The sequence below is a fragment of the Pelophylax lessonae genome, assembly GCF_965119305.1.
Source record: "Pelophylax lessonae genome assembly, chromosome: 3".
Taxonomy (NCBI): Eukaryota; Metazoa; Chordata; class Amphibia; order Anura; family Ranidae; genus Pelophylax; species Pelophylax lessonae.
The window spans coordinates 529,091,584-529,108,250 of record NC_138770.1 but is presented as its reverse complement, the minus strand read 5'-3'; the positions used below and the strand labels follow the sequence as shown (position 1 = coordinate 529,108,250).

The 16,667-nt window shown below is 41.4% G+C and overlaps 1 protein-coding gene across 1 annotated transcript in view; it reads right to left on the bottom strand.

Annotated features, from left to right (window-relative positions):
* The window catches only part of WDR27 (WD repeat domain 27), a 522,635-nt gene that overhangs the window by 482,453 nt on the left and 23,515 nt on the right, over positions 1-16,667 (bottom strand). The window contains exon 3 of the mRNA XM_082251222.1: positions 207-331. Within this exon, the coding sequence (XP_082107348.1) occupies positions 207-331 (125 nt within the window). The remainder of the gene's footprint in view (positions 1-206; positions 332-16,667) is intronic.

The window sequence follows — 16,667 nt, the reverse complement described above, 5'->3', positions numbered from 1 at the left end:
AAATCCCTTTACTCAGCATAGGGGTCTGCCTAAGAGACAAAAAAGAAGAAAAGAGGTAGGGATGTGAGAAGAAAAGAAGGTGAGAATGAACACAGTTAGTAGTCAAGAAAAGGTAAGAAAGAGGTCACTCTTCCCGGGCATCTTGATTTGTGAGTTATGCAGCCAAACTAGTCAGTTTGTCATTGACCATTCAGTTGCCGACTTACCTGAGCATTAAGTATAAATACTCTAGTTCCTGCACATGTCACAACCAACTTTTCATTAGAGTGAAAAGCTATATGCTGAACATCACCAATGAGGGTTCCGATGACAAGTCCACGAGGTAGCAATCCTAAACATTTTAAAAAAAAAAATGTGCATTAGGCTTTCAGCAGCAGTAGTTTGCAGTCTATAAATATACAGTATATATACACAGTACTGTGCAAAAGTTTTAGGCAGGTGTGAAAAAAAAGCTGTAGATTAGGAATGCTTTTAGAAACAGAAGTGTTAGAAGAGAAACTCAAATCAAATCCACATTTGGTGTGACCACCCTTTGGCTTCAAACCAGCATAATTTCTTCAAGGTACACTTGCACACAGTTTTTTAACCACTCCAACTCTCACACCTGTTCACCCCTTATGGATCAGAGCAATTTTAAAATTTCTGCTATCAGCATGTTTGTTCAGAGACAATTTCGTTATTAGTTACGATAATGTAATACATTCAAAAATATTGTTTTTTAAGGACAAACAAGGCTTTTTGTAAATATTAGTGATTTTTTTAATGCCAATACCGATATTTTGGTCATTGGATATCGGTATCGGCCGATATTTTCGGACATGTAAAAAAATTTTTTTTTTTCCAGGTACTCCTTGTGGAGGGATCTGGGGGTCTAAAAGACCCCAAACCCCTCCTAGGCACTGAAAAGCATTCAAAATGCCAAGTTTGGCTGTTTTGAATGCAGTCAGTTTTTTTAATGTGGTGCCGAATACCTGGAAGTGATGTCATGACATCACTTCCGGGTTTTTACACGGAGAACTGATCAGAGCCGAATGCGGTACAGCACTTTCACAAAATATCGGCAATATCGGAGGAAAGTGCATATCGGCCCCCAATATATCGGGTGGTGCTAATAATCGGTCTATCCCTAGTAAATATTGTCCTGCAACAATGATTTTTTTTTTCGCGATCTTTAGAAAATTAAACATAATAAAACTAAACAAAAGGCACTTTTTTTTTTAGCAGTGTTAGTTTAAAAATAAATAGTGTTCCTGCAGATAAAAATTGCGTTTTTTATTCTGTAATTTGTCTTGTTTATAACAACTCTAAAATGATGGTTCTGGTACAAAGCATTGCAAAGTTATTTACAAATGAAGTAAAGTAGGTTTTTTTCAATTTTATTTCAGTATGATACGAGTAAATATATGTACGGTAAAAGGTGTAAAAATATTAATGAACAAAAGCAAAAAAAAAAAGTATAAATAATAGTTAAAGTAAAAAAAAAAAATCACCAGGAAAATTATAATTGAATGGAGAAGGAGAATAAGGAGTTAATTAGGGCTGATTAGAGTAAACTAAAGAGGAGGAACATTTAATAAAAAAAAAAAAAAAAACAACTTGTCTGGTTGCTTGTACTACCTTCATCTACAGATCCAAGTTCATCCCTTAGGCCTCTTTCACACGGCCTGCAAACGGATAGGGTGATATACGGACATAATGCATGTCAATAGGATTGCGGATGTCAGCGGATGACCATCCGCTGACATCCGATTTGCGTCCTTTCAGTTCTGTTCCATTTTTTGGAACAGAACAGAACCCTATTTTTCTTCCGTTTTAAAAAACGGAAAGGACGCAAAATCGGATGTCAGCGGTGTCATCCGCTGACATCCGCAATCCCATAGACATACATGTCCGTATATCCTCCGCAAACGGATGGGATGATATGCGGACATACGGACACGGATGACACAAGTGTCATCCGTGTCCGTAAAAAAAAAAGTGCCAGAGCGGATCGCAATACGGTCCGCTCCGTGTGAAAGAGGCCTTAGATCTGCAGATGAAGAAACAGAAAGTTGCAAAATGAAGCAATGTTATATTGCAGCTTTCTGTATTCACGACTGAGCAATGTTGTTGATAAACATTGCCAGACTGCTTTTTTTTTTTTTTTTTACAGCTCCTGCTGCCAGGACCTTTTCTGTACTCAGCAATGCAGCTGTGATTAATCAGAGCTGAACTGCCGTGTACTGGGACAGGGGGGATCCCGGCAGCAGGGCAAAAGGAATGAACATACTACACATGGTCTGTGTACACTGGTGGCATTTGTTTGGGCTTGTCTGGTACGTCTAGAGTCTGCAACGAGTTAAAGGAACGCAGCACGTAGGTTATTTCTAACATCTTGGAGAACTAACCACAGATCTTCTATGGATGTAGGCTGCCTCAAATCCTTCTGTCTCTTCATGTAATCATGTAAAGACTCGATGACATTGTGATCAGGGCTCTTTGGGGGCCAAACTACCATTTCTAAGATTCCTTGTTCTTCCTTATACTGAAGATAGTTCTTAATGACATTGGCTGTATGTTTGGGGTCACTGCCCTGCTCCAGAATAAATTTGGGGCCAATCACAAGCCTCCCTGATGGTATGGCATGATGGATAAGTATCTGCCTGTATTTGTAAAATTTACAGCTTTCCCCACAGTACTTATTGTCTGCCACTAGATGTCCTCAGTCTTTGGGGTTGAATAATGGCCAGCTTTCTCAACCTACTTTCTCTGAGTCTCGGCTGTCACTGGCCTGCCCATAGTCAGTGACCAGATAGTAAAAGCAGAAGCAATATACTCATCTCTGTGTCACTCTGCCTACAATTTATTTTTCAGGACGTTTTAATACATGCATACATAATTGAGTTAAAAAGAAATATTTTATATCTGCCTATGTTATTAAAAATTACCTTCTCATTTCCCATTTACAAATTCAAATATTGCTTTCATGCAATATGACAACCTGAAGGTGTTCTGTACACCATGTACAATCTAATATTCTTTTATAAGTCCAATGTGTGAAATCTTATTTTCTGCTTGTGTGGTTTACTTCCTGCTTTCCCCAGAAATCTGTACATAGCTTGAAGTTAAAGGCTACGTTCACCTTTAGGAGCATGTTACACCCATATTTAGGTGTAACATGCACCTTTACAACCACCTCCCGCCGCCAGCCCTCCCCGTTCTCTGACAGTGGGCGGGGGGATCTTCTCCCCATTGTCAATTTTTAAAAACAATGTGGCTGTGCGGGGCTCCATCCACTCAGCCGTATTATTTATTCACAGTTTTACAATTACCATCGTCTGCTAAGGCTGATGGCTTGTGGTCCTCAATGAACTGTAATGGTGCTGATGAGCGCTCTCATAGTTCATTAATTCTTCCTGCAATTCAGTAACTATCTGCCCGTATGGGGGGTACTGGCAGACAGCTGATTGAGAGTTTGCAGGACCTTGTCATTGCACCCACGATCTGCTGATTGCGTGTGCAATGCTTTACAGGCTGAAATGTAAAAAAAATCTTAAATGCACATTTTTTTACCTGCAAAAATATGTGCATGTATTTTTTTTATTTTTTTTTTTGAAAGGTGAATTTATGCTTTAACCTCCTCCCACCCAGCCAATGCATATAAACGGCCGGTGAGAGCTTCCTCCTTCTGAGTGGACGTTCCTGAATGTCCTTCAGAAGGAGGGAGATCGCGCAGCTGCGCGATCTCAGTGTGCCTGTGTCCCCTGGACACAGTGCAACACCGCTCAGCTGGAGGGCTCTCTAATTAGCCCTCCTGATCACAGCCATCATGTAATGTCAACAAAGCCGTTGTAATGTCGATCAACTCTGTTTCTCCTCACACAGAGCCTGTCAGTGAGGAAAAGATGTGCTGCTAGCCGGGGGATCAGTGAGTTTTGAGCTATTTACTGCTTTTTTACACACTGATCACCCACCTAGTGTCCCCAAAACAGTGTTCCCAACAGTGAAAACACCTGTCACACATTCGTCCCAGTAAAATAATCTGTTACAGTGAACATCTTCTGGAACATCTGTCCGTGATCATCTGGCGCATCTGTCCGAGATCATCTGGCACATCTGTCCGTGATCATCTGCCGCATCTGTCCGTGATCATCTGCCGCATGTCTGTGATAATCTGCCACATCTGTCTGTGATAATCTGGCACATCTGTCCGTGATCTGGCACATCTGTCCGTGATCATTTGGTGCACATCATCTGCCACACCTGTCTGTAATCATCTGCTACATCTGTCCGTGATCATCTGCCACATATGTCTGTGATCATCTGGCGCACATCATCTGCCACATCTGTCAGTGATCTGCCACATCTGTCCCAGTGAACATCTGCCACATATGTCTGTGATCTGCCACATCTGTCCGTGATATGCCACATCTGTCCCAGTGAACATGTGCCACATCCCAGTGATCAACATCTATCACACATCTGACACATCTGTCCACATGGCTAAAAAATGATTTAGCAGTGAGGAGGCTTTCCATATACTCCAGAGTATGTCAGATGAGAGTAGCGGGGAACTCTCTCAATCAGACTCGGATACCGAGTATGAGCCAGTAGAAAGCAGTGGCTCTGAAATGGAAACTGAGGAGGACAGAATCCTAACAAAGAGGTTCAGGTAGTTTTGAGCAAGTACAGGCATCCACCAGCAGTGCAACAAATCCTGAGGCAGCCCAGCATTCAAAGAATATAAGCAGGCATATACCAGCAGTTCTGCAAGTCCTTGTGCAGGGGCAAGCACAAGCAGGGCATTCCCAGATGATAGGCCAGATGCTAGTAACTGGGTGTCCCATCCACAATCAGGCAGTGCCCATACTAACCTCCTGGATTTATCAATATACCCTACATGGCTCCCTGATACTTAGGCAGAACCTGTAATTCCCCCTTTTACAGCACAGCCAGGCCCTCAAATACAATCAGATAATATAACCCCACTTTATTATTTTCATTTATTTTTCACGGATGATCTGCTGAACTACATCGTGGAGCAGTGTAATCTGTATGCCAGACAACATATTGCCAGCAATCCTGATTGTTCCTACGCCCGCCATTTTGTTTGGAAACCCCTCACCGTGGAAGAAATTACAATTTTCCTTGGACTAACCCTCGACATTTGGCTGACAAAAAAAAAATTAACTCCATTCCATCTGGTCTACCAAGCCTATCCATCAGGTGCCAGTCTACTCCTCTTTGATGCCCAGAACCTGTTACGAAATGATAATGAGATTCTTACATTTCAACAACAATGCCCAGAGCCTCCCTCCAAATCATCCTGATTATGATAAATTATTCAAAATTCGGCCTCTAATCAATTTTTGTTTGCTCCAGCTTCAAGCAAATGTTTACCCCCAATATAAATATTTGTGTGGATGAATCCCTAGTCCACTTCACCAAAATATTTGGCATTAAGCAATACCTCCCCAGTAAATGGGCCGAATATGGGGTAAAGCATGCGACAGGGCCACGGGTTACACATATGATTTCAAAATTTATGAGGGAAAGGACAGTCAGCTAGCCCTGTTCAATTCATATGTTATTTTTTCCAAGTGTACCCAAAGATCCCAAACCTATCTAAAATTTCTAGAGGACGTTATCACAGCCCTTCTGTATCCCCATGGCTATGTCCCTGAACAAATTTGCTCCGATATATTAGCCAGACTTCATGAAAGGCACATCCCCGATATCCTCCTTCCTACCCACACAGGCCGCAAACCCCCAAAAAAAGGCAGTGTATTTTCAAGAAGAGGAATTCACCAGGACACCCGATACTATTGTCCCCAATGTCCCTCCCAGCCAGGCCTCTGTATTGGAGAGTGCTATCGGATTTATCACACTTCACTACACTATTAGTGAAGTAAAGACATTTTTTCCAGTTTCCACTATCTACTATTTCTATTTCTGTGTATGACTATGCCTCTGCCAACCATGTTTCTGTCTTACACGTGAATTGACCTAGGCCTGTTAAATGACCATGTTTTTTGCCTGCTGATCGTTTACCCTGGCACTGTATTAGTAGGATTCAAGACAGCACAGGGGTCTCACTTATTTGAGGGACTCCAGAATAGAATTTCCGTGTGGAGAAAACTTTTTTCTCCAGGTTTTCTCTGATTAGGTTTTGGAGACTCAGAGGCTTCAAAGAGATTTGGGTGGGGGAAAGCCCCTACCCGTCCTCAGGTCTTACCTGACAAAGGCTCTAAGCCTTATAGTGTTGCCTGCTGCCACCTGAACTGGTCATGTCTCTTCCTGCCACCTGAACTGGCCATGTCTATGCCTGGTACCTAAACTACTGCCAGGACCTATACTTTGGCATATCTCTGTCTGCTGGCTGAACAATTCCTGGACATTTCCGTTGGATGTCAGGACCAATGCTTTTCCTGTGCTGGGACAGTATTCCTGCCTGCTAAAACCACAGGTGATCTTTTAACTTTTTACCATTTGCTCAGCAGAATGTATTTTGGGGTGTAATTCTTGGTATGTACATGCTATATGTTAGAAGCCTGAAGGTGCTACTTACACCTTAATGTCAAAGTCCAAGCTGTGAGTTCTCAAATTGTATATTTATGCTGTGAATACCTCCACTACACACTAGGACCTCAGCCCGGTAACGACACTAGGACTACAGACAGCTGTGTCCTCCCTCCCTGGTTGCACAACATGTGATGGACAGCTTTGAAATTAACGATTTTGCTCTTTAGCAACACGATTGAATTTTCCTGTTGAAGGAACATGAACTTAGCACCCATCAATGCCTTGATTTGGATTTTTTACCCAGAGATCTGATAATCTAATGTCAGAGCAGTTCTATGGCTTTGAACTTTTCTTTTTTTCCTCAATTTTGTGGTTCATTCCAGGTATATCTGGTCCCTCCTTGATTGTGATAATTAACTTTTCACTTATTGCACTTTAGTATATGAGGTTTAAAAGGATGAAGTTCACTGATAGTATGCAAGCTTGGATGAGTGGGGCCCTTTTTATGTGCAGTGTTTTGTGTGACTGTGTTTATTTGTGTTAACATTGAGTGTCAAAGGGGTCCTCTTTTTGCACGCTGTATTTTTTAGCGGCTGGAATTGTTTTGCCAGCCTAAGCTTTCAATAAAGTGTGTTTTGCATTAATTCCGGTGTTGAGCTTTATCTGTAACTTTCTTTTTGCGGCTCTACCTCGTGGAACCCTGACTATTTTGTTTTAGTACTTACATGTTGGGCCTATGTATGTTGCCAGTCTGTGGAAAAGTCTCACACATGTGGTATCGCCATACTCAGGAGGAGTAGTAAAATGTATTTTGGTAAGTACAGTATCTCACAAAAGTGAATACACCCTTAACGTTTTTGTAAATATTTTATTATATATTTTCATGTGACAACACTGAAGAAATTACACTTTGCTACAATGTAAAGTTGTGAGTGTACAGCTTGTATAACAGTGTACATTTGCTGTCCCCTCAAAATACTCAACATGCAGCCATTATTGTCTAAATCGCTGGCAACAAAAGAGAGTACACCCCTAAGTGACAATGTCCAAATTGGGCCCAAATTGTTAATATTTTGTGAGGCCACCATTATTTTCCAACATTGCCTTCCGTTTGAGGGTGCCTCACAGATGCTCAATAGGGTTTAGGTCTGGAGACATGCTTAGCCAGTCCATCGCCTTTACTCTCAGCTTCTTTAGCAAGGCAGTGGTCGTCTTGAAGGTGTGTTTGGGGTTGTTATCATGTTGGAATACGGCCCTGTGGCCCTGTCCCAGAGGGGAGAGGATCATGCTCTGCTTCAGTATGTCACAGTACATATTGGCATTCATGGTTCCCTCAATGAACTGTAGCTCCCCAGCATTCATGCAGCCCCAGACCATGACACTCTCACCACCATGCTTGACTGTAGGCAAGACACACATGTCTTTGTACTCCTCACCTAGTTGCCTCCACACACGCTTGACACCATCTGAACAAAATAAGTTTAACTTGGGTCCCTTTCACACAGGCTTTCCGATCCAGTCCGCCTGTCAGTTTTTCAGGCGGACCTGATCGAATGCTTCATGCACCTCTATGAGGCAGCGGATGTCAGTGGTGACATGTCCGCTGACACCCGCTACTATCCGATCCGATCCTGTCTGTGAAATCCGGACGGATAGAAACCCTTTTTTCCATCCATCTGGAGGATCGAATCAGATAAGATCGGATGAAAACGGACAGGCGGACCATTCTCGTCTGATCTCCCATAGAGGAGAGCGGGTCTCTGACAGCTCCATCTCTGCACACAGAGTGGAGATGGAGCTGTCATCTGCCTGCTCAGCGGGGATCGGTGGATCCATTCCCCGCTGAGCAAAATGGACTCCGTCTGGTGCATCGCCCATGTGAAAGGAGCCTTGGTCTCATCAAACCACAGGCCATGGTTCCAGTAATCCATGTCCTTAGTCTGCTTGTCTTCAGCAAACTGTTTGTGGGTTTTCTTCTGCATCATGTTTAGAAGAGGCTTCGTTCTGGCATGACAAACATGCAGACCAATTTGATGCAGTGTGCGGCGTATGGTCTAAACACTGACGGCCAGATCCCCCACCTCTTCAACCTCTGCAGCAATGCTTGCAGCACTCATACGTCTATTTCACAAAGACACCCTCTGGATATGACACTGAGCATGTGCACTCAACTCCTTTGGTCGACCATGACGAGGCCTGTTCTGAGTGGAACCTGTCCTGTTCAACCGATGTATGGTTTTGGCCACCATGCTGCAATCTTCTTATAGCCTGGGCAAGTGATGGCGAACCTAGGCACCCCAGATGTTTTGGTTCTCCACTACACTGCTTAGTGCATGAGCATCATGGTAAATGTAGTTCTGAAACATCTGGAGTGCCAAGGTTCACCATCACTGGCCTAGGCCATCTTTATGTAGAGCAACAATTCTTATTTTCAGATCCTCAGAGAGTTATTTGACATGATGTGCCATGTTAAACTTCCAGTGACCAGTATGAGAGAGTGAGAGTGATAACACCAAATGTAACACACCTGTTCCCCATTCACACCTGAGACCTTGTAACACTAATGAATCACATGACACTGGGGAGGGAAAATTACTAATTAGGCCAACTTTGGACATTTTTACTTAGGGGTGTACTCACTTTTGTTGCCAGCGGTTTAGACATTAATGGCTGTGTGTTGAGTTATTTTGAGGGGACAGCAAGTTTACACTGTTATACAAGCTGTACACTCACTACTTTACATTGTAGCAAAGAGTCATTTCTTCAGTGTTGTCACATGAAAAGATATAATAAAATATTTACAAAAATGTGAGGGGTGTACTCACTTTTGTGAGATACTGTGCATGCTGTGTGTTAGAAATATTTTAAAAAATGACAACTTTGTGTTAAAAAATACATTTTTATTTTTTTTTCCATATTTTCCAAAAACTTGTGGAAACAAAATGACATGTTCAAAAGACTTATTATGCCTCGTAGAATATAAATTTGGGTGTTTTCTTTCAAAAATTGGGTCATTTTGTGGGTAATTCCACTGTCCTGGTGCTCAAGGGCCTTTAAAAATGTGATAGGTACATTTCAAATGAAATGTGTAATTTATGCCTTTAGAACGCCTGACGGATACTTGGATATTGGGCCTCTGTATGTGGCCAGGCTGTGGAAAAGTCTCACTTATGTGGTATCGCCATACTTAGGGTAGCAGAATATATTTTGGGCTGTAATTGCTTATATTGCAAAAAATAAAAATCCCAGTGGGGAATAAATACCACCAAAAGAAAGCTCTATTTGTGTAAACAAAATGATAAAAACTTCATTTTGGTACAGTGTAGCATGACTGAGTGATTGTCATTCAAAGTGCGAGAGCACGGAAAGCTGAAAATTGGTCTGGGAAGGAAGGAGGTGAAAGTGCCCAGTATTGAAGTGGTTAAATAATAGGCAATCCCAGGGACAACAGTTTCACTTTCAGTGGTGCAATGCTTGTACTTCTAGCCATACACATTAGGATTTCTCTCATTCAGACCTGTGGGCTAAAGGAGTCCCCGATCCAAGTTAAACAGAGTAGATAGACGAATCTCCCGTGCCTAACATTGCATTGAGACAGCCATAGCACCTGCGGCTTTCTAAATGCCCAAACAGTGACTGCATCTGATTGGATGCAGTCAATGTTCTACCAATAATTTTCCACCAGGATCCTTTGATTTCTCAACTATATAGAGGAAAGAAACATTAGGGCTTTTCATGTGCTACTCAGAGTCATAAAATGTACAATGACTTTACTAAAAATGGATATGGATAAAGGTTATCATTTTGCAAACAAACTTTAACAAACTGGGTGGTGCCAACAGTCCCGTCCACTGCTCGAATTTTCCAAAATTTGAGCAATGTATTTCAAGCTCAAAGGAGTTGTAAAGTCAGAAGTTTTTTATCTTCATGCATTCTATGGAAAAAGGAGGACAGTGATTACTCTACATGCTGCCCCCGCCGCCCCTCCTATCCAGGTGTACAGGGGAGCCGCACAGGCCCCCTGGGGCATGGGGCCCGGTTGCAATTGCAACCCCTGTAGATATGCCCCTGATCCTTAAAAGGTATGCTTTAGTTTATGTTACTAATAATATTTGTCAAGGTATTGGCCTAGATGCCCCAGGACTGACCCTATACTATTAACAAAAAAAAAGTGGATGTTGGGACTATATTTTACAGACATTTTTTGTATGCATTGGACACTCTATCTGTTAAAAATCAGCACAACGGTGGACTGATGTTTTTCCCATTAATTCACTGGGCGATAGAGCGCTACCTACAGTGGGGAAAATAATTGATTGAGGCTTATTTTGTATTTCTTCCATTTGCAAATAGTCTCTCTAATAGTTCTCTCTTTCTCACCAAGCTTTTGCTGATGGTCTTGTAGCCCATTCGAGTCTTGTGGAGATCTACAATCTTGCCCATGATAGTGAGGTTTGAATGGAAGAAAGATTCTGTGAACAGGTGTCTTTTAATCACATAATGAGTTGTCGTTAGGAGCACCTTCTTAAATTGACAGGGCTAATCTAGGTACCACATGAGCACATACTGTAGCCATTCTGTGGGAGCCAGAATTATTGTTGGTTGGTAGGGGATGAAATACGTATTTTACTCATTGAAATGCAACTCAGTTTAAAACATTGTATCATTTTTTTTCTGGATTTTCTGATATTTATATTGATATTCTGTCTCTGTCATTTAAAATACACCTATGATAACAATTACAGACCCTTTGCTTTTTTGTAAGTGGGCAAACGTACAAAATCTGCAGGGGATTTTCCCCTCTGTAAGTGTCAGCATTTTTCTTCCTCCAAACACGACGAGTCGAGTTATTGCCAAAGAGCTTAGTTTTGGTCTCATCTGACTACAGCACTTTCTCCTAATCTTTATTTGAATCATTTAGATGTTCATTGGCAAACTTCAAAAGGGCCTGTACATGTGCCTTCTTGAAGCGGGGGACCTTGCGGGCGCTGTAGGATTTCAATCCATGGAGGTGTATTGTGTACCAATGGTTTGTTTGGTGACTGCCTTGAGAGTGTAGTTCTGGGCTGATCCCTCACTTTTCTCATGAGGCAAAATCTTGCGTGGAGCTCCAGATTGAGGACGATTGATGCTCATTTTGTATTTCTTCCATTTGCGAATAATCGCTCCAGCAGTTGTCTCCTTCTCACCAAGCTTCTTGCTGATGGTCTTGTAGCCCACTCCAGCCTTGTTCAGGTCCACAATCTTGTCCCTGATGTCATTTGACATCTCTTTGGATCCATGATAGTTAGGTTTGACTGGAAGAAAAGGATTCTGTGGGCAAGTGTCTTTTAATTACAGTGGCGAAAATACATTTTTTGATCCCCTTCAGATTTTTTTAAGTTTGCCCACTTACAAAGAAATTCAGTGTCTATAATTTTTATCATATGTGCATTTTAAGTGATAGAGGCAGAATATCAACCAAAACTCAGAGTTCTTTGCCATGAGGTGCAATGTTGAACTTCCAGTGACCAGTGCTCCCCATTCACACCTGAGACGTTGTAACACTAACGAGTCACGACACCGGGGAAGAAAAATGGCTAGTGGGGCCCAAATTGGAAATTTTCACTTGGGGTATACTCACTTTTGTTGCCAGCAGTTTAGACATTAATAGAAACATAGAAACATAGAATGTGTCGGCAGATAAGAACCATTTGGCCCATCTAGTCTGCCCAATATATCTGAATCCTATGAATAGTCCCTGGCCCTATCTTATATGAAGGATAGCCTTATGCCTATCCCATGCATGCTTAAACTCCTTCACTGTATTTGCAGCTACCACTTCTGCAGGAAGGTTATTCCATGCATCCACTACTCTCTCAGTAAAGTAATACTTCCTCATATTACTTTTAAACCTTTGCCCCTCTAATTTAAAACTGTGTCCTCTTGTGGTAGTTTTTCTTCTTTTAAATATGCTCTCCTCCTTTAGCGAGTTGATTCCCTTTATGTATTTAAAAGTTTCTATCATATCCCCTCTGTCTCTTCTTTCTTCCAAGCTATACATGTTAAGGTCCTTTAACCTTTCCTGGTAAGTTTTTTCCTGCAATCCATGTACTAGTTTAGTAGCTCTTCTCTGAACTCTCTCTAGAGTATCTATATCCTTCTGGAGATATGGCCTCCAGTACTGCGCACAATACTCCAAGTGAGGTCTCACCAGTGTTCTGTACAGCGGCATAAGCACTTCTCTCTTTCTACTGCTTATACCTCTCCCTATACATCCAAGCATTCTGCTGGCATTTCGTGCTGCTCTATTACATTGTCTTTCCACCTTTAAGTCTTCTGAAATAATTACTCCTAAATCCCTTTCCTCAGATACTGAGGTCAGGACTGTGTCAAATATTCTATATTCTGCCCTTGCGTTTTTACGTCCCAGGTGCATTATCTTGCACTTATCCACATTAAATTTCAGTTGCCAGAGTTCTGACCATTCTTCTACTTTTCCTAAATCCTTTTCCATTTGGCGTTTCCCTCCAGGAACATCAACCCTGTTACATATCTTTGTGTCATCAGCAAAAAGACAAACCTTACCATGGAGGCCTTTTGCAATATCACTTATGAAGATATTAAACAAAATTGGTCCCAGTACAGATCCCTGAGGTACCCCACTGGTAACATGACCTTGTTCTGAATGTTCTCCATTGACTACAACCCTCTGTTGTCTGTCACTCAGCCACTGCCTAATCCACTCAACAATATGGGAGTCCATGCTCAATGACTGCAGTTTATTGATAAGTCTTCTATGTGGGACAGTGTCAAAAGCCTTACTAAAATCTAGATATGCAATGTCTACTGCACCTCCACCGTCTATTATTTTAGTCACCCAGTCAAAAAAATCTATAAGATTTGTTTGACATGATCTCCCTGAAGTAAACCCATGTTGTTTTTCATCTTGCAATCCATGGGATTTAAGATGTTCCACAATCCTATCCTTTAATAGGGTTTCCATTAATTTGCCTACTATTGATGTCAGACTCACTGGTCTATAGTTGCTCGATTCCTCCCTACTACCTTTCTTGTGAATGGGCACGACATTTGCCAATTTCCAATCTTCCGGGACGACTCCTGTTACTAATGATTGGTTAAATAAATCTGTTAATGGTTTTGCCAGCTCACCACTAAGCTCTTTTAATAATTTTGGGTGTATCTCATCAGGACCCTGTGACTTATTTGTCTTCACTTTAGACAGCAATCTTAGAACGTCTTCCTCTGTAAAGACACATGCATCAAACGATTCATTAGTCATCCTTTCAAGTGGAGGTCCTTCTCCTTTTTCTTCTGTAAAAACTGAACAGAAGTATTCATTAAGGCAGTCGGCTAGCCCTTTATTCTCTTCTACATACCTTCCGTCCTTTGTTTTTAATTTAGTTATTCCTTGTTTTAATTTCCTTTTTTCATTTATATATCTGAAGAATGTCTTATCCCCCTTTTTCATAGACTGAGCTAGTTTTTCTTCTGCCTGCGCTTTAGAAGTTCTTATAACTTGCTTGGCCTCTTTCTGCCTGATCTTGTAGATTTCCTTATCTTCATTGCTCTGGGTTTTTTTATAATTACAAAATGCTAGCTTTTTATTTTTTAATGATTTGGGCCACTTCTGCTGAGTACCACAGTGGTCTCTTCCTTTTTTTGCTTTTACTGACAAGTCTAATGCAATTTTCTGTTGCCTTCAATAATGCACCTTTTAAGTAGTCCCATTTCTCCTGGACTCCATGTAATCCGTACCAGTCTGATAAGGACTCATTTATGACTAATTTCATTTTTGAAAAGTCTGTTTTTCTAAAATCTAAAACTTTTGTTTTTGTGTGGTGTGACTCTTTCACAGTTCTTATATTAAACCACACTGACTGGTGATCACTGGATCCCAAGGTTTTGCCTACAATGACATCATAATGGCTGTGTGTGTTGAGTTATTTTGAGGGGACAGCAAATTTGCACTGTTATACAAGCTGTACACTCACTACTTTACATTGTAGCAGTGTGTCATTTCTTCAGTGTTGTCACATGAAAAGATATAATAAAATGTTTGCAAAAATGTGAAGGGTGTACTCACTTTTGTGAAATAGATATATATATATATCTCAAGGAAGGGGTTAATAGTGGATAACAAGGGGTTATTAGGAAATTACCCAGGTTAAAGAGCAAACGGGAAAAAAACGGAAATTAATGTGCTTTATATTAAAATAAAGATTAAATAAGAGCATGTAAGGGTAAATTAGGGCTTCAATGATGATATGTGCAAACAATAGACACTTTTCTTTGACAGCTTCAGCTCTCTCACACACAGATTGCTACTTTTGTTATTGTTAACAAATGTTACATAGAATGATCACTGTGATTGGCTGTTACAGTGAAAATTCAATGAGGAAGGCCTCTGATTAGCTCCTGATCATAGGATCAAAGCTCCTCTTTCTACAGACATCGGGTCGAATAGGGCTCTGCACAGGAGCATGCAGGGGAGAGCAGGAATTGCAGGCAACCACCTGGACATACAGAAGACACCTTGTGTACAGTGGAGGAGCTTTTTTGGACGTATCTAACATGCCCAAAATAGGCAACTAGTTAAGTGGTGATTGGTGCAGTAACAGGGTAAGAAGGCCTTGTAATCCCTACTCTTCGTGGGGGAGTTTTTTTTACATCTTTGCAAGAGTATTCGCTTACTCCAGTTATGCATAAGCTAAGGATCAACCCCACAGGTCAACCCTTTCTTATCTTGCAGCAAAATGTTCCTTTTGTTCCTTAAATGTCTGGTCCCAGTTCCAACACCAAGAGGTCTTCTTTCTACCCCTTCAGCTCAGGAGGTACTAGGTGTCCATGGCAATCAAAGGGATCCAAGCCTACAGATAAATCAATCACTGCAAGCTGACCCACTACCACATTTTACATCAGAGATAGGGAGACACCTGATATTTGGGTAAATCACATACCTGATGCATTGCTGCGAGAGGTGATATCAAAGTGTACAAAATAGTTTTCCCTGTTTCTTCAACTTTGATTTTTCCCTTTGCGTCTCCCCCATGTCTCAACAGCATTGGAAGGACCTCCTGTTCAGTCATTCAGAAATTAATAATTTCCAAAGCCCAAAGAAGGCATTCAACCCATATTGGACCTAAAGGCTTTCAACACCTTAGTACACCCTCATAGTTTTAACCCAAATGTATTCTGTCAGTTTTTGTCTTCTTGGTATCCCTTGTCCTGAGAACTGTGTATTTACACATTCCTTTCTTTACAGGTCATCAGCAACTCTTCGCTTTGTGGTGGTTGACAACCAATATCAGTTTGTAGCCATTCTCTTTGGGCTTGCTCTCCCTACTCAAATCTATTCTGTGTCTTCAGAGGCATTCTAGTAATCAGAGAGTCACTGATACAACATCCTGCTGTGAGGAAAGCCCACACTGAATGTAACATAATGTGTCAATCAAATTGCAGATGCTCGAGAACTTTGCATGGATCCTGATTATCAAGAGATCTTCAAGATTTTGTCACTTCAGTACTTGGGTCTTCTCCTGGATACCGTTCAGTTTAGGGAATTACTGTTCCAGAGGAAGTTCATCATTCCCATAGCTCTGGATTGGTATCAAAGAGTGTGGTACACCGACTTTGTTCATCTGTAAGCTGTTGCAATGCCGCCTCTACCAGATCGATCAGAAATTTCTCTTAAACACTGATCTTCCACCCTGCTTCTTGCTAACTTTGATGGTCTGGCTGTTAAAGCCTAGGCTCTGAGAAACAGGAGCTTTTTAGATTAAGTATTCTGGACCGTAGTTAAAGATCATATGTCAAAGGTTTATCACTGCATGTGGAAGACATATTTTCATTGGTATGAGTGGGTATCAGTAGAATAATATTTGGCCCTTACCACCGTCTTAGGTATGCACTGTCTTTTTCTTTCCAACATCCTCTTGCTAAGCATTTGCATATTTGTACTTCAACAAGGAGGTATTCACATTGATCACCCTGCTTGGCCTCCACTCCAGCCATGAGTTTTAAATATAGTATTGCCAGTGTTACAAATACCCCCACATTTTTTTTGACGTTACTAGTTTGCATCAGAGGGTAATATGCGTGCAGGTCCACAGGATGCCCCCAGCCAGGGTCGGGGTGGATAGTTAGTAGAAAAAGTGCAAAATGAG